General features: G+C 56.3%; 2 protein-coding genes across 2 annotated transcripts; one reads left to right on the top strand and one right to left on the bottom strand.

Moving 5' to 3' along the window:
• Positions 1-1379: 1379 nt before the first annotated feature.
• Positions 1380-5928, bottom strand: UTP14A (UTP14A small subunit processome component). Its single transcript, XM_042886404.1, has 14 exons — positions 5785-5928; positions 5550-5614; positions 5376-5440; positions 5070-5212; positions 4760-4915; positions 4139-4258; positions 3965-4059; positions 3667-3790; positions 3501-3578; positions 2976-3399; positions 2510-2892; positions 2252-2439; positions 2077-2176; positions 1380-1777 (listed from the first exon to the last, which is right to left on the bottom strand). Exons 1-14 carry the CDS (start codon positions 5926-5928, stop codon positions 1505-1507), a joined length of 2358 nt encoding a protein of 785 aa, XP_042742338.1. The 3' UTR covers positions 1380-1504.
• Positions 5929-6748: 820 nt separating this feature from the next.
• On the top strand, positions 6749-16964 carry ZDHHC9 (zinc finger DHHC-type palmitoyltransferase 9). Its single transcript, XM_042886471.1, has 9 exons — positions 6749-6958; positions 12506-12666; positions 13241-13399; positions 14344-14481; positions 14613-14661; positions 14974-15076; positions 15233-15336; positions 15850-16015; positions 16284-16964. Exons 1-9 carry the CDS (start codon positions 6792-6794, stop codon positions 16386-16388), a joined length of 1152 nt encoding a protein of 383 aa, XP_042742405.1. The 5' UTR covers positions 6749-6791; the 3' UTR covers positions 16389-16964.
• Positions 16965-17838: the final 874 nt, after the last annotated feature.

The following is a 17838-nucleotide window of genomic DNA, read 5'->3' as shown; positions in this document are numbered from 1 at the left end:
TTCTGCAGGGATCTGAGCACCCTTCAGTCTGGATGGCCTCAGTGCTCCCTGAGACCAGCACCCAGAGGCCCTAACAGTGCCACCATCACCACAGTGCCTCTGCCATGGGGGAGCTGAGAAGGCCCCACGGCCTCTGTGTCCCAGGCAAGACACCCCACCAGGGAGGCTGAGCTGGCTGCAGAGGGGCTGCAAACACCTCAGCCCAGGCACTGCCTTCCCCCTGGCTCCAGGGCATTTCAGGTTTTACTAAAACAAACAAATCCTGTGACATCCCCAGGGGCTGTCAGCAAAGGTTTCCAACAGCATCTGGGGCAGAAAGAAGCTGGGGTTGGACCTGGGGGCACCAGCCCTGCAACAGGATCCTTGGCATCGTGGTATGGAAACAATTGCCTTTTCCTTTCATTTTTTTTTTTTTTTTTCAGCCCTGTGCTGTGTTTCCCAACAACACAACTGCATTCCTGCCCATAGTGAGCTTTAACTAGCAGCCCCAGGGCACTGCATGGGGCTGGTGATGCCCCAGCAAGGGCAGAAGGGCAGCATCCACTCTGTATCCCTCTTACTCCCACATCAGCCCAAAGTGAAGCAGCTTCTCCTTTGCAGTGTGAGACAGCCCAGCATACGCAGGAGTATGGAATGCCACAAGTTGGGTGGACTGCCCCAGGGGACAAGGATATGCCCTCACCCCCACACAGCTGTAGAGGACATGGGGGGAGCCAGCCTGGCTGCAGCACCCAGGCAGGAGGATGTTGCTCCAGTGCCAGGGATGTGGTTCCTCAGAACAGCAGCAGCTCCAGCAGCAGTCCCTCCTTTGCTTGGGACAGGGAGTGTTTCTCCAGCTGGCACAAACAAAGCACACGTGGGAAGAGATAGGAAGGCTCCCAGCCTGCTCCCATTTCATTGTACTGCTGCAGCACAGTGCATGGCCAGCCTCAGGCCTGCAGGGACAACCCTAAGTGCCCCCATTTGAGGAAGACACACATAGCTTAGCTGTGGGGAAGATGGCTATGCTGGGGCAGAGACCCCCACAGAGACCCACTGCTCACCAAACCACTGAAGTCATGAGAGGAGGCAGAAGGCACACAGAGCAAGCTGGAAGTCAATTTAGCCAAGATGAAATTATATATGTAATAAACAAGGTATTAAAGACAAAAACTAGAGGCAGATGAGATCCAGTCTAGCACTGACAGTGCTGCGGCAGTGGCTCCACCTTCTTGCCACGCTCCCCCCCACTCCCAAGCTGCATCCCAGCAGCCTGACCCACAGCAAGCCATTCCCATTACCATGGGATACAGAGGCCTGCCCTGCATCAGGCCCCAAGGACAGGCAGCAGAGCACCAGCTGTTCTGTCCCCAGGGCAGCCACATAGACTGCACACACACGGCAGCCCAGCACTTTTATTGCAGAGTTAAAAAGCCCTAAGACAGAACCAGGAACCTGGGCAGCCCTGGAACACGGCCCCCACCTGCTCCCCAGTGCCACGGGTGTCAGGCCTGGCGCCCACAAGCTATCGAGCTCTCTTGCGGGGGCGGCCAGAGAGCTGCTTATGCTCTTCAGGTGGGGTTTTGAGTGCCAGCTTGGTTCCACTGTCAGTTGTGGCAGCCACGGAGGGGACATCCTCAGCAGAGAGAGGCTGGATGATGTGGCCCGCCCGTGTGACAACACGGGGAGCAGTGAGCTTCTGGAAGGCACGCTGCGTGTTCCATGTGGAGCCCACGGGCGTCCGGATGCACTTCTCAAATTGCTGGTGCCTCTCGAAGGGGAAGGGCAGCTCGCTGACCTGCAGGGAAACAGCAGAGAGGGTGATGCTGCCAGGGACCCGGCCCTGCACTCCGGGGCTGCTTTCGTCCCATGTGGACATTGACTTCCATCGCTCCACGACCTGCTCAGCCCCTCCTCCCTGAAGTCCAATGTTTGGTAAGCCTCAGGACAGCTGATACAAGAGCGCTCAAGGGAATAGGGCTGTAAATTCCACCTCACCCACTGCGTCCGGGGCTGTCAAAACTAAATGGCCCTTTTACAAGCAGGGAAGTTTTGGAAAAGGTTCTGCTCAAAGCCCAGGCCAGCTCCAGCACCCACCTGATGTGCTGCTGCATGGATGTTGCGCTGCTCACTAATGATAACGTGGGGCAAATGCTGGTCCTTCCTGGGAGGGGCTGGGGCTGGCTTGATCAGAAACCTGCCAGACAGGTGAGGACATCAGATGCCGGAGCAGGGCTGAGGCACGTTGCTGCAGCAGCCCATCCACACATACCGTTTTATTTTCTTGTTGCTGGGCTTCAGGCCGGTGCCTCCCCACTCGCCCCAGCCTGGCAGAACCAAGTTCAGCGGCTGTGGCTTCGCAGCCTCCTCTGCTTTGTGCTTCTCCCGATTGAAGTCGGCAACCACGTCATCTCCAGCAAAGGCCTCTGTGATCACTCCTCGCTGGTCAAAGCCACCCTCCTGCAGAGAGGGGAGTTACAGCCCCGCAGCCAGAACGGCCCCCAGCCCAGGACAGCCCCACACTGCTCACCTCCTCCACCATGACTGCAGGTAGGCTGGGGCACTGAGCCTCCCGGAGCTTTCCAGACAGCACAGATTGCAAGCTGATTATTTTCTTCTTGGTTTTTGGCTTCTTGGCAGGCTTGGGTGTAGTTCTGCCTTCCTGCCGACTGCGTGCTGGCTTCTCTGTGCCCACAGTCACTGGCTTCTCCTGCTCTGCTGCAAGCTCCTCAGAGGCCAAAGCCTCAATGTCCTCCATTGTCTGCACATGGTGCAGCTGCTCTGACAGCAAGGGCTCCTCCTGGGCCTGGGGAGGCAGCTCGATCACTGGGCTCACCTGCTCCTCGACACTGACTGGGTGGATGGAGGCATCCCCTGGCAGTTGTTCAGAAACTTCTTCTGTCTCATCAACACCTGCGCATCAAGGGAACAGTGGAGGAACAGCCACCCCATGAACAGGAGAGGGAAGAAAAGGACAGCTGAGTGAAAACACAAACCTAACGACCCATTTTGCTCTGTGACACTGCAGACACCAGGCAGGACTGTGAGCTCCTCACTGTGCTGCTCAGGACTCCCTGGCTGCCGCTGCCGTGCTTGCCGCTTCTGCTGAAAGTCTTGCAGCAGCGCCTCCTCCTCTGACAGCTCCTCCTCATCCTCAGACATCTCCTCCTTGTTCTCTACAGCAACTGGCACTGAAGCATTTCCAAGGTCTTCTGGCACATCAGGCTCCTGGGCTGGGTCACTGGGTTTGCCCAGCATCCAGGGATTTGCTCTGCTCGCTCCCACAGAGACAGGAGGGATGGCTGTGGAAGTGAGGTCCTCCTCGGGCACATCAGCTGGCTCCTCCTCTGGCAATTCCACCCGCACCTTTTGTGTCAGCTCCTTGTTCCTGGCCAGCTGCTCTTGCATAGCCTTGCGGGCCTGGGATGGGATTGAGATGTTTCTAACACAAGCCAGAAACAACGGCCCCCCTTCCTTGCCCAGCTCTCAGCTGTCCTCCCCTTTCCCAAGCTGCATCTCACCTCCAGGTCATACTTGGCCATAATGGCTCGTGAGCGGGCCCATTTCCCCTTGTTCTGGTGCTTGAGACTCATCCGCTCCTAGGGCAGAGGCAAAAAGAAGCATCAGAAAGAACGCTCCCAGGATTAGGGACGTCCAAAGGACGAAGGAGAAGCAAGCAAGCAGCACCTCCATCCGGAGCTGATCCAACTCCTCCAGCTTTGCCAAGGCAGCCTCGGGGTCTGACTTCTGCAGCATCTCAAACTCCTTTAAGGCCTTGCGTCTCTTGCTTTTCTTCAGCACACGATGGTACCTGCAGCACAAGAGCAGACAGCTGAGGAGTGAGATCTGGTACAGGCATGCAGCTTCTGCTTCGGCAAGGGAGCACTGTTTTGTGCAGGAAGAAGCACAGCTTCTCTCCGCTTTCCTCCACCACTCCCAAGCACTGAGCCCCAGATCACTGAGCTCAGCAATGCTATAGCCTTACTTCTTGCTCTTGATCTTCTTCTCTCGACGAGCCTTGGCTTCATAGTAGGACTGCAGGACTCGAGCCTTCTGCAGCTCTGCTCGCCGCCGCTTGGCCTGCCAGGAAACACAGTGCAAGGAAAAGCATGACGGAAGAGGCCTTCAGAGCCAGAGCGCAGCAGAAAGAACCACTCACCTCCTCCAAGCTCATTGCCTGCAGCGAGGCTTTCTCCTGAGGTGTCAGGAGTGGGTCTGTGATGGGCTGCTGTGTTTTGTGGAGCAGACCAAAGATCTCCTGCTCCAGGGGAGTTCGGGGCTGTTGGTGGGACAGAACAGGCAGTGAGACTGGATGAGGCAGAAAAGACTGCAGGAACAAACACCCACACACACCTTCCCATCCTTCCTGATGCCAGAGCAGTCCCCTAGAAGGGCACAAAGAAGCCGAAGTCCCAGGCCCCACGAGAGACAAGGAGAAACCTCTATGCAGACAGAAGGTGTTTGTTGAGCTGGGAGCTTGATAAAGACTGCCCTGACCTGGGAAAGCTCTCCAAGGATGAGTAACTGAGGAGCAACGCAAACTACAAGGGAACTTGTGTTCAACACTAGAATAACCAGAATTTATAGGCACACAGCATTTTGTGAACCAAACCCTTTAACTCGAAGACAAGCAGCTGAGTGCTACTAGCAGGCACCTAGGTCAGGAGAGGGACTAGGAAGCAGGAGGCTTAGCTGATGTGCTGAGCACTAAATAAAAGCAGGGGGGAGAACTTGAACTGCGTCCAAGAGGTGGCAGTGTTGGGCATGTGAGAGCACCCACCTTCCATGCCGAAACCACTTGCTCCAGGGGGGCAACTGCCACAATCTCCTCCTTCAGAGGGAAAACCAACTGCTCTGCACGGCGGTTCTGCAGGACCACTGGTTGCCACTTGCCAACATCTTTAGAGCTCTTGACATAGGCAGCCTCCCTCACAACCTGCAGGTGGGAGCAGGAAGGAAAAAACTTGAGCAGAGAAGCTGATTTGTGGAACAAGACAAGCCAGACAGAATCAGAGAGACACGAAGGGGCTAAAGGGTGCCCCTTAAGGCTGGAATGCCCACAGTGTGCTGCCTGCAGCAGCCCCACATACCCGCTCTGCCTCCTCCTTGCTGAGCGGCAGCTCCACTGCCTTCTTCTGCTTCACTCTGTTGAGCTCCTTCTTCACACCACTCAGGGCAGACCGGGCACGAATGGGCTGCAGGAGCTCAGACAAGACAAGTTTCTCCCCGGCACCTACACGAGACCCTCTGCATCAGCACCACCACGGTGCCACCAAGTAGGGCAGCACCAGGAAGAGGCGCCTTCAGCCCCAAAGCCCAGCACAGCACACCCTGAGAGCTCTCCCTAGCAGACGGGGAGCACCCTCCTCAACAGAGGAGCTAGGAAGGGATCCCACCTTTACAGCTAACGTTGAACTCTGACACCTGTGCACTGGCCTCGGAGCGCTCGGCCAGCTTCCGCCTGTCAGGACGATAAAGTAGGAAAAGTGAAATAACCGCGTGGGAGCGCAGCGTGCCGCCACGTGCTCCTCCCGCCGGGCTGCAGCGGGAGCTCAAAGCCTCACACTCACCGCTTCCGCCCCGTGAGGGCGCTGACCGCCTCCAGGAGCTGCTGGTGCCGCCGCTCGCCATCCTCCTGCTCCCGCCGCACCGGGCACACGGTCAGCGGGGCCGGGCCTAAGCGGATGAGGCCCGGCCCCGACCCCGACTCCGCTCGGTGCCCCTACCGGAGCCCGCGGGGCAGCGGAGCGCCCGGTGCCGTGGAGCACAGCCCCGCGCCACGCCAGCCCCGCGGATCCCGCTCACCTCCTCCTCCTCGCTACCGCTACCCGCCGCCTCGGCGCCCAGCCACTCCTCCGCCATGGCGTCGCAAAGTGCCGTACAGCGCGACGCTTCCGCCCCGCATGAGGCGCCGCATTTCCGCCCGGACCGTGACGTCACGATTGCCATGGCAGCGGGGCACGGGCACCGCCTCGCGGCGGGCGGAGCCGCGGCCGAACGGTGGCGGAAGGCCCGCGCCGCGGGTGGGGCGGACCGCGGGGAGGTGCTCGGTGCAGCGGCTCGACACGACCGCGCGAGAGTGGATTGCCCGTTTCCTTTCTATCCCGTTCTCCTTCGTCTCCTTCCCCGCCCCTCCGAAGGACCCCGGCAGCGCCCGACCCGGCCCCGCCCCCGCCACGTGCCGTGCTCCGCCCTCATCCCCGCCTCCCCTTGTTCGCACGGGAGCGTTGGTAATGGCCAGAGACCGGCACCGCTCCCGACCAATGGGAGAGCGAAGAGGGGAGCGGAGGGGCGGGGCGCCGAGCGGCGGCGGACCAATGGCGGGCGCGGCCGCTCCCACAGCGGCGTCGCGGGGCGTGGCGGCCCCTCCCGCGGCGCTGAGCAGCGATCGGCGCGGCCCGCTCTGGCGCTGCCGACACCGCCTGGGGGTGAGAGGCGGCCGCGCGCTCCCCTCCCTGCTCCCTTCCCTCCTCCCGATCCCTCCGTCCCCATCCCCGTCCCCTATTCCCGCGGGGCGGGAGCCGCGCTCGGTGTGCCCGGGGCTTTCCGCGGCCGCGCCCTCTCCCCCCCAGCACACACCCAACCGCGGGTTGCCATAGCGACAGCCTGAAAAAAGGGGAGGGGGTGGGGTGGGGATGGGGGGGGATGAGGGGTGTCGTCATGGCAACATCCCCCCCCCACCCCTCCGTGCTGAGCCGCCCTCTCCCCGCAGCGCACGGCCCAGCCCAGCCCGGCCCAGGCGGGCCCGAGGATGCCGGGGGCGGCGGAGCGGCAGCGCCCGGCCGAGCGGCGGCCCCGTTGACGGCCCCGCCATGTCGGTGATGGTGGCGAGGAAGAAGGTGGTACGGAAATGGGAGAAACTGCCGGGCAGGAACACCTTCTGCTGCGATGGCCGCATCATGATGGCCCGGCAGAAGGGCATCTTCTACCTGACGCTATTCCTCATCCTCGGCACCTGCGCCCTCTTCTTCGCCTTCGAGTGAGTGCTGGGGGGGAGGAGCAGGGTGGGACCTCCCGACGCCGCGCTGCTGTGCTGGGGGGGCAGGAGGGGCCCCGATGGGGCTTCGTGCCCTTCTTCCCATCGCCGCGACGGGCCCTTGGCTTTGGCTTAGTGGGATGGGTTGGGACCCAACGAGGCATCGATGCAATCTGACAGCAGGGGGGTCAGCGCCCATCCCACCGTCCCGGAGCTGCCGGCAGCGTGTGGTCCGGCCCTGCGGCCCCTACTGGTGGGCTCTGCCCAAGGGATGGGGCCTCCCACCTCCCCAGAGCCCTCTCCTGGGGGGGCAGCCCAAGCTGAGTGCTGATCCCCCTGAAAAATAGACTGTGGCATTTGTTTGGCTGAGTGCTGCTGTAGTGTGAGGGAGCAGGACGGCTCTTTGGCCTGATCAGGAGATGTCAGCTTCAACAACAACAGAACTTTCTTTCTTTGGCCTCCGTTGGCGTGTTTTTGTTGGTCTCAGAGCGGTGAAGTCTTGGTGTTGGGTAACACAAAAGCTCTTTAAGGTAGCAAGGTGAACGGAGAAACCTGTTTGTTCTTCTGGTTGTTCCTCCAAATCAATAGCCTCGGTGCCAGGCTGCCCAGCCCAGGGAAATGGCCTCGGCTTCCTCTGGCCAGGCATTGCCTTCTGTGTTGGAAGCCCCAGGGAGGCTCTCTCACGTCCCAGCCAACGGGCAGTGCCTGCTGTCAGGCCCCAGTTGGGTACCAGATTGGCTTTTCTGCTTAGTCGCCGTGTGGCTTTGGGACGAGCATCACACAGCTGTAACACAAGGTGCTGGGCTCCTGAAATGACTCCTGACTCAGTGTCACAGGTAAGCAATGGCACTGCTTCCTGATGATGTCCTATCTAAAAAAATGGGGCTCAGACTTCCTGCCTTGCAGGAACAATTACTAAGTGTTACTACTCCTGAAACACTTAGTGGCAGAGATAATTGCTCCCGCTCCCTGCAGAGCCTGTCCCCAGTCTGTCCCCTGCTGCAGCTCGTAAAGGAGTTGTGCCCTATGTCCACAGCCCTGCACGTGCTGGCAGTGACAGCGGTGCAGCCGGGAGCAGAATGGTGTGGGGTTGTGCAGGTGAGGGAGAGGTGGAAAAACCCCAAACACCGATGTGATGATCTCAAAGCACCTCAGAGCACGAAGCCTTAACGCTCTCTGCTTGAGTGAGGTGGTTTTGTTATGAAAACGTTGGTGGCTTTTTGAATTTGGGAGTGGAATGAAACGTTGTCTTCCAAACCAGAAACACTCCACAGCCCAGAGAGGTTGAGGATGCCTGGAGGTGTTCAAGGCCAGATTGGATGAGATCCTGGGCAGCCTGGTCTAGTATTGAATGTGGAGGTTGGTGGCCCTGTATGTTGCAGGGGGGCTGGAGATTCATGATCCTTGAGGTCCCTTCCAACCCTGGCCATTCTGTGATTCTGTGTTTCTGTTTTGCTTAGCTGTGCTGTGAAGGCTGTCAGTGTAGTGCTGGAGCCCTGCTTACCCTTTGTGTTATCTGTGTGCATTAGGGTGCTCTACCCGGAGGGCCTTGGCTTTCATCTGTCTGTTTGCTGGGTGTGTTACTCATTCCTTTCAGATCAGATTCTTTGGCATTTGCACTGAAATTCACCATTCCCTCCCCCCCCAAGTTTGTTGTACAATGGACCAATCGGGGTCGGTGGGGTTCGGTTGCAAAGACGAGCAGCCTGCTGCGTGGAGGAGTCCTTTCAGTCCTTGTGTGCTGACTGCAGGGTGCCTCTTTGGAGCGCTTGTTCCATTCAGCTGAATCACTTGCGCAGTCACACCTTGGCTGAGCGAGGCTGGAGGTGCCTGCAGCCAGCCAGCACCGCAGCTCAGTGCTCACGCCGTGCCGCGCTGGCTCCGGTTACAAACGCCGTGCTGTGGATCCGTTTCTGACTGGCATCCCACGTCACGAGATAAGCTGCTCGCAGGAGGAGTTCTCCCCAGCCACCAAATGACAGCCTTTCTGCTTTGGCTGCTGCTGGTGGCTTTTTTTTTTTTTTTTCTCCCCCCAATCTGCCGCATCTCCGCTTCAACAGAGCCAGTGAGCGGGCGTTCCGCTGTTTTTCTTCCCTTGACCTCAAAGCTGCAGATAGGAATGCTGTTAGAGGGGGAGAGGAGGAGGCCCGGAAGATGGATCCAGCTGCTGTACCCAGAGGTTGGCCCCTCCATCCCGATGGAGCAAAGGCACGGGAGCACTGGGCAGCGAGCCCAAGGGCAGATGGCAGCTCCTACTGCTCCCAGGCTGAGCTGCTCCCCGTGGAGTCGATCCCTGATCCATCAGGCCTGCTTCACAGCCGTAACGTGCCGCATAAAACTGTGTTTAATTGGTGTTATTTGAGGCATTGATTGGGTGTGCAGGCTGCTCGGTGTCCAGCTGTGCCCGTGGGGTTGGATGCAATGGGAGGGACAGGTGAAACCCTGCTGGAATGGCTTTGGGAAGGACGGAGGCATAGAGCGTCCCCTCTGACTGTGCAGCTTTCTCTGCTGTTTGCTGGTGCCCTTGCAAGGGCTGTCCTGCAGTAACAGGCACCCACTTCTCTTTTTCTTTTGTCTTGAGCTGTTCAGCACAAGCAGTCACCGGTTGTAAATGTTACAGCAAGATAGTGCCCGCCATGCCAGGCTCCTGTCTGTGGGAAGGGGCTGCTGTTTGCTTTTCTGATAACCAAGCTCGTTTATCTTTATGGCTTTTTTCTACATTCTTAGCTATGTAGAGATTAAAACGTCTTTGTTTTTTGATAAGTTGAGAAACCTGAGCTGACCCTTCGTGTGACTTTGCCTTCCGCTTATTTTTCTGTCGTAAACCCCACAGATTCAGGATTTTGTGCTGCTCAGAGGCGCAGCTGAGATGCCTTTCCTCCATGCTCAGAGCCTTGTTAAGCATTGTCTAAAGCTGCACAGGAGCTGTTTGGTGTTTGTGAGTGTTGTCATGCTCTCTGTACTCTGAACTCGATGGCACGCAGAGCTCGGTTCGTGCTGCTCACAAGGACACGTGGAGCTGCCCCTGTGTTTTTTTGCATTACCTGCCCTTTTTCTTGCACTCTGCAGGTCACTCCTCTGCTCCACCAGCATTCCCCACCAGACCCTGGTGCTGCCTTACTGCTGATGTGGGTTTGGGCAGCTCGGGAGCACTGTGTGCTCACAGTGTGCCTGCACTCCAACATGTGGTTCTGCTGTCCCTGCTGACTGATGGGGATGGTTTCTCCCAACAGCTCCAGCTGTGCCTGAGCGTGGTGAACGACCCCCAGCCTGAATTGCTGTGCTGCAGACAGTGCTCAGGTTTTCCCCTTCCTCTAGGCTGTGCTGGCCACAGCTCAGCTTCCCAAGTGGCCTCAATGTCACCAGGACAGCGAGCCTTAAACTCGTAGCACCTCCATCTGTTGCTTCTGGCTGCTCCCCCCTCCCCTTTCTAATGGTCTCTTTGTTTCAGTCTTTCTCATCCCCCTCCCATGGCACATTGTAATAGTGCTGTTATTGTCTGGTATTAGATGACAAAACGCTCCAGAACACAGATACTGCTCTGGGAGGGGAGGAGGAGCCGTATCCTGACATCCCAACAGTGTGTCTCTGTTGGCACTCAGCTTTCCCAAACAAAAGATCTTTAAAATGTCTGTTACTTAGCAGTGTAAATGAATTACCAAGCTTAATCACGCTGCAAAGCATGAACTGAAGAATCCCAGCACAGTGAGTACCTGGCTGCCTCCTCCTTCCTGCTGAGCCAGGGCCCAGCCTGCTCTGCATGGTGCTGTTTCCCTTGCTGCAGCGGAGAGGACGGTCGTGCACTCATCTTCCATCTCCCAAAATCACAGCCTTCTTCCCATTCCCATGCCACGTGCTGTGGTAGCAGCATGGTGCAGGCTCGGCTCTGCCACCCTGCTCTGCTGCTTTCCTTGCAGAGGTTCCCAGGAGGTGCTCAGCCAGCAGCAGGTCCTATCCGTGCTGGTGCTTGTGCACAGGACCTCTGCTGTAAAGCTTCACTCTGTGCCTCAGGAGCACGCCTAGCACACATCATGTGCTTGCAGGTAGTAAATCTCGGTGCTGACAGCACGCTGAAGAAACTTGTGAAGGTGTCGGTGTGTGGCTGAGGCTGGGAGCTCTGGCCCTGTTTCAGCTCAGCTTAATGCAGTTCATGAGTCCTCTCCCTAAGCCCATAACGTGTTCCTGTTGTTACAGCAGCGATAAAAGCTGTCCTGTCAGCTGGACAAGGGTCACGCTGCAGCCCTTTGGGACAGACCGTGTGCAGCCCTTGCAGGAGCAAATGTATTCCTTCCCAAAACAGGACCCAAGGTTGCTGTTTAATTGCGAGTTGACTTGCAGCTCTCTCTCTCTAGACTTTGTCCTTCCGAAGGGAAGGCACAGTTATCTCGAGCTGCATGGAGGCAGTAAGCCCAGCCCTCCCACTGCTCCCTCTGCCTTTGCAAACGAGGAGCTCCTCACTCCAAGGGCTGTGCTGTTTAGAGTAACAGCAGAGTTGGTAGTGTCTAAAATTAACGATGTTGGTTTTGGGGATGGGCCCGACGTGTCCCTGCGGCCAAAGCGTGCCGTGCTGTGTGGTCTGTCTGTGCTGTGCTGCACACAGGGGACAGGCACCAGAGCCGAGCAGCAGCACGTGGAAATCTGTTGAGCCTTCCTGCAGTGGAGGGTGAGTTTGCAGAATTTGTTGCTGCAAAGGAAGCAGAACTTCACCCCAACACAAGCAGGCTTTTGTGAAGGAAGCAAGGTACAAATGTATATTTTATCAGCCCGACGCCAGTCCAAACTGTGATTTCTGTACACACCTCCTGCATGGCCTGTGCTGAATCACCCGTGGAGACATTTGCAGGTGTCCAGAAGAATCATGAGGCATAATGAGATTATTTTCCTTTGTCCTTTTGCACTGCCTCAATCAATAGGATTATCAACACAGATTTCTGCTTGGCCTTTCTGTATGTGTAAAGCAAACAAACCTCAGGCCGTGTTTCCTCTCTCAGAAGCACACATGGGAGAGCCTTCCTACTTCATTTGGGACTTCTTTTGAGTTCCTTGCCTCAGAAAAGTCAGGAGAAGCCAGGTGTCTTGTTGTACAGGGGCACTGCAACTGTATGTGAATCTGTCCTGAGAAGGAAAAGTGGTGCTGGCAGCTGCCTGTATGTGGTACAGCCAGAGATTCCTATTGCTCCAGTGCATGTCGGTGCCTGTGGGCTTTCAGAAAGGGCTTTGGTGCTTCTCCTGTAAGGTATGCCCTCGTGGCAGTGGCTGCCATGGATGTCCTCTAGGCAGGATCCCTCAAGCTGCAGTTTGTTTCTGTTGTTGTCGCCTGTGACTGAGCAAAACAGGAGCTGGAAACAAAGCAAAGTGCTCAGAAGCACACTGCGTTCTGCCTGGTTAAATGCATGGTGCATTCTGGTCGTAGTTGCCTCTTTGGTGATGGGATCAGAAGGAAGTGCTGAACAGAAGTGTCTGCATTTCGATGATGTGCCAGAATTGGAGGTCCTGGCCTGGACAGACCTTACTGTGATCCAATTCACTGCTTCCTGCCCTCTGTTGCAGGTGTCGGTACCTGGCAGTCCAGCTCTCTCCAGCCATCCCTGTGTTTGCAGCAGTTCTCTTCCTGTTTGCCATGGCCACGCTCCTGCGGACGAGCTTCAGTGATCCTGGGGTGATCCCAAGAGCCCTGCCTGATGAAGCAGCCTTCATTGAGATGGAGATTGGTGAGTGCTGCACACCAGCTCAGCTGGTGATGGCTGGAAAAGCTTCGGTGTTTCTGGCATGCTTTAAGTTCTCTGCACAGCTTTATTCCCTCTTGAGCCTCCAAAAGTCCCAGACTGGGCATCTTACAACCTGAGGGCTAATCCTGCTTGGCTGAGTCTCAGAGAGATGGTGCAATGTTCCTTTCTGGCAGCCTTTACATGCACAGTTTTCTCTGTCAGTTGCTGTGTACATTAGCTCAGTTTGCTCTTGGTAAGGAGTGCAGGAAGCTCGATGCAGGACCTGTAATTCTTCAAGAAAAAAGGAGATTTGGTGGATGAAGGTCTGTTTATGGTTTGTTTGGGGTTTTTTTGTTATGTTTTTTTACTTTCCCCATACACTCATGAAAGCTCTGGCATCTCTTCTTCCAGCTCCAGGCTGGCAGATTGGCTCTGGAGCGTGTGAGCAGTGCTATATCCACTGTCTCTAGACCCAGCAGGTTCTGAGCCAGCAGGTAGAAAAAGCAGGGAGGAGATTTTGTTGCTCTAGCCTTGTGTCATAGCAGCAGTCTGATCTCTGCTTGGTTCTTGCTCTCAGAGGCCACCAATGGGACCGTGCCACAGGGTCAGCGCCCGCCCCCACGGATTAAAAACTTCCAAATCAACAACCAGATAGTGAAGCTGAAGTACTGCTACACGTGTAAGATCTTCCGTCCACCCCGTGCCTCTCACTGCAGCATCTGCGACAACTGTGTGGGTGAGTAGAAGAGGCTGCTCCTGCATCTGGGTGCCAGGTGAGAGCCTTTGGAAGGCAGCAGGGAAGATCTGCACTCGGTCTCTTTCTGCGTCCCGTCTCATGCTGCACATGCTTCCAGCAGTGATGGAGGAGGTCCAGCTTGGTGTTGTCTGAACAGATGGGGACAGTCTGCCTCATCTTAAGACTGAGGAGCTCGAGATTTGCTCAGAAACCTGAAGCCAGATGGTTTGTCTTTGCCAGCATCTCTTTGGCAATAACTATTCTTATATAAGTCTCAGTTATCCATGTAAACACACAATCCATTTTTGAGTTTCACTGAACTGCTGGGCCAGAGGAAGAGCTGCAACTTGTGTGAAAACAACTAATGGTACTAGCTTGGAGACCGTGCTTTTCCAACAAGTACCCTTGTTTTGTCTTGTCCCCTTCCTGTTGCCACAGCAGCTCTCTTAGTCCTCATACGTGCCATAATTAGCTCATATTCCCCTTTTGAATCCATCTCCTGTGCAGCCCCTGGAATGTTTATGCAGTCTCTTCACCCCTGTTGTAATGATCCCAGTAGGAGTAAAGCAGCGTGTGGGTTAAATGAGAACTGCTGAACCCCCAGACCCTCAGCCAAGCTGGGTGCTGTAAAAGCCATTATACCACAGGTCTCTGGGAGAGAAGACACGCGTGGGGCTGAGCTCTTAAATCCTAGCTTAAGGTGCAAACTGGCTCAGTAGAACAGTTTCACACTCTTTTACCTGGCCTCCACTGCTCCCTCTGGAAAGGAGCATGATACAGAGCCTTGAGTTAGCAGGGAGGTCACCTTTGGCTGAGGTCACCTTGTCAGGCCCAAGAGTCCCTGTCAGCCGTGTCGATTTTTGAGTTCAGGGCACAGAAATAAGCACCTGGAGGCAGACGGAATTGCATCGGAGCAGCACTGATTTCCATCTTTGCTTTCACAGAGCGCTTTGACCATCACTGTCCATGGGTGGGCAACTGCGTGGGGAAGAGGAACTACCGCTATTTCTACCTCTTCATCCTCTCGCTGTCACTCCTCACCATCTACATCTTCACCTTTGACATAGTCTACGTAGCACTGAGTGAGTCTGGCTGGGCTGGCTGAGGGTGAGGGAAGATGCTGGTGATGAACCCAGAATTAACAGACTTTGAAAGGGAGCTGCACTCGGTGTGACGTCCCAGAGACCAAATACCTCTTTCTTTATATTGCCAGAATCTCTGAAGATTGGGTTCCTGAACACACTGAAGGAAACCCCAGGGACATATCCTTCCTGCAGCGCAGGGGGGTTGGCTTCTCCTAAGCTGGTGGGGGAAGTGTGGGCTGCATTATAGAGGGACTGAGATCCTGATGCCTAGGCTTCTCGAAGGAGTTTTTCAGGGCATCCCCCCCATTGCTCCTTGATTTACAAGGTAATGAGCAATTCTAGTGGCTTTTGGGAGGGTATAAAACAGAAAACTGAGTGAAAAAAAGTGCTTGAGTGAAAAAAAGAAACTGGACCAGTGCACCGGGGTGGTGTGACGACTCATCTAGGGCTTGACTGTCTGCCTGATTCCCAGTCCTTAACTGTTCTCACTGTACTGGAGGTGCTCATCTGTTTCTTTACCCTGTGGTCGGTGGTGGGGTTAACTGGGTTCCACACCTTCCTGGTGGCACTGAATCAGACGACCAACGAAGATGTAAGTAGAGTCTGTTCCTCCTGAGTCACCCCTGTTTCACTTTGCTTCCTCTACGTGTCAACCATTGCATCCACCTTGCTAAGTTGCCCTACTCATGCTGCAGCTGGGGACAGGTGTGGATGGAGCATACCTGAGCTTGTGTCCTGTCTGTTGCAGATCAAGGGTTCCTGGACTGGAAAGAACCGTGTGCAGAATCCCTACAGCCATGGCAACATGGTGAAGAACTGCTGTGAGGTGCTCTGTGGGCCTCTGCCCCCCAGGTACGTTCCTGAGGGACAACCTTGCTGTTGCTGTTCCAGATCCTGGGACCCTGAGGAGTTCTCCTTGCTTGGGTGCAGGACCCAGCTGCCTTTCTCCACTGTGTGCTGAGGGCTTCTAGAGTTCCTTTGGGCTACTGCCAGATGCTCCAAGGAGGAAGGTCTTGTGTTGCCTTCTTTGCATGTTTCCAGTGATGTACTCCTAATAATTGGTTTGGGAAGCAGGGGAGGGGTGAATTCCCTCTCTCTGGGCCAGCACATGGAGAGGAGGCTGTTTCCAGGGCACTTGTTTCGGTGGACTCCCACTCTGAACTGGGCTGCTTTACAGTGGGCTTGGTTTTCCTAGCAGAAACATAGGCACTGTAAACTAGGATGATGCTGTACATAGCCTGTTTTGGAGTCAGGGAGCCTCTTCCCTTGACTTTTGTCTTCTTCTATCAGCAGTTTTCCTGCTAGGAAGAGAAGCTGATGCAGGTGAGGTGCAGATCTCTTAACAGTGCGATTCTGTTCTCGCAGCGTCTTGGACAGACGGGGCATTTTGCAGCAAGAGGAGAATGCAGCTCAGGAGGAGACGTGCACACGGGGACCCAGTGCTCAAGAGCCCACTGCTGCTCAGGGCCCTGGTGGGCAGGCAGAAGAGAGCAGCACTCAGCAGGATGGCAGCCTTCCTCACCAGAGTGCCGTGAGTGATCCCTTCTGCATGGACTGGTGTTACTCCTGCTTGGGTGCGAGCTGCTTCTTTCTCTAGCAGAAAGAGTCCAGACTGCTCCTCCTGGAGCAATCCTGTGCTCCAGATCTTCCCGGAGCTGATGTTCTGCCTCTGTGGTAGATCCTTGCTTCCCATTTTCTGAAGCACAGCTGAGAGCTCTGCCTGGCAGGGCTGCAGGGCCACATCTCTGCACTGGTACGGAGGTGCCTTCATGCAAGTCACTGCTGTTTTCTCTCTCCAGGTCCCTGTACCATCCCTGAGCAACGCTGAGATGCCAGAGGAGAAGCAGCCAACAACTGGGGAGCTCCCAGCCCTATCCCAGGATGCTGGGCAAGCAGAGCACTAGCCTCTGCTTGAAAGGGAGAACTTTCTTGTATTGTCGAATCAAAGCTGGAAGTGATTGAGGAGAGGAGGAGATGGGCTGGATGGCAGGCAAATGATTCCTCACGGCCGTTTTGCTTTAGTCATTATTCATCTGGATGTGCAGGCAGTGTGGGCTGGTGCTGGCCTTGCGTGGCGGCCAAGGATAACGAGCACGAGCGGCCCACCGTGATCACTGAGGGACTCTCCCCACCACTGAGGCTGGTCTCCCTGCAGGCCGAGGCAGGAACTCTTGCTCTGCAGGTTGTCTTCAATGCTAAATACCGGCTCGGTGGTCTGAGCTGTCCCCACGTCTGGCTCTGACTGAGCGGATGACTTGTGGTCACGCAGCTTGGATGCGACGTTAGGGCCGGCCTGCGCCCTGCTGCTGAGGAATCCTGGTGGGAAGGGGAAAGCAATTTATGGCAGTAACGTCCTCTCTCCCCTCCTCCCTCCTTCCTCTAATCTGTGGCATTGTTTTATTGGTGAACGTGGCAGGCGTTGTCAGGAGACGTTGCGGTGCCAAAAGGGCCCAAAAAACTGGGAAGGTGTTCTGCTGGCAGTGGTTTCTCAAGTCGTTTCCTTCCTGTGTTCCCTCCTCACACGACTCAGCAGGTGTGAGAGCGGTGGTGGTGTGGGCCCTCCTTGGCATCTTCCCCTGCAGCTCATGGGCGGGGGTAAGGAGCAGAGCAGCCTTCCTGCTGCCTGTCTTGGCGTGCACCGTGTGCCCGGCCGCCTCCCGGCCTCGTGCCAGGGCTGAAGCTGCTGCTGGGTGCCTGCGCCCTTCCCTGCAGGGCTGGGTCACACCGCTCAGCTGCTGCTCTGTGCAACCTCAGCCCCGATTCTGTGTGGTGGTGTCGTGTCCCCGTGCCCCCGCCCTGCATTTCTCAGACATCTCTGACCGGCGTTCAGAGCCGTCGCACTGCCCTGCTGCACGAGGAAGCAGGAGAGGTGGTGAAGGCCCTGATACCCATTTCCAATTGTAGCTCTCTCTTTCTGGGGCCCTGCAGAGGCTGGAGCTGGAGGGAAGGTGTCTTTGTGTCCCAGCAGCTCGCCCTCCCTCCCATGTGGGTGTGCTCCGTGCTGCAGTCCCCCCTCATCCCCTGTCCTCCCGCATCGTGCTGCTTCCAGCAGTGATGTGAGACAGAAAGGAGGGCAGCCTGGTCCCTGCAGCAGCCTGGAAGGAGCTCTGAGTCCTTCCCTGCATATCTGGAGCGGCCCCACTGCCCTTACACACCTCTCCTGCCTGCACCAATGCTCTTACTGGGCAAATCTCATTGCAAAAAAAAAAAAAAAAGTGTATTTTGGGGGGTGTGCTAATCTATTTTCTAACTCAGTGTGTCAAGTGCTGCCTGCTAGGCTGTCACGGATGCTGCCTGCACCTGTGGTTCCTGTCTGCTCTGTTCAGGTTCTTGTGAAGGAAGTGGGGGTAGGGT

This window comes from Lagopus leucura, unplaced genomic scaffold (genome assembly GCF_019238085.1).
Source record: "Lagopus leucura isolate 7727_CA_CO unplaced genomic scaffold, USGS_WTPT01 Super-Scaffold_100057, whole genome shotgun sequence".
NCBI lineage: Eukaryota > Metazoa > Chordata > Aves > Galliformes > Phasianidae > Lagopus > Lagopus leucura.
This window is presented reverse-complemented; position numbering and strand designations above follow the sequence as displayed.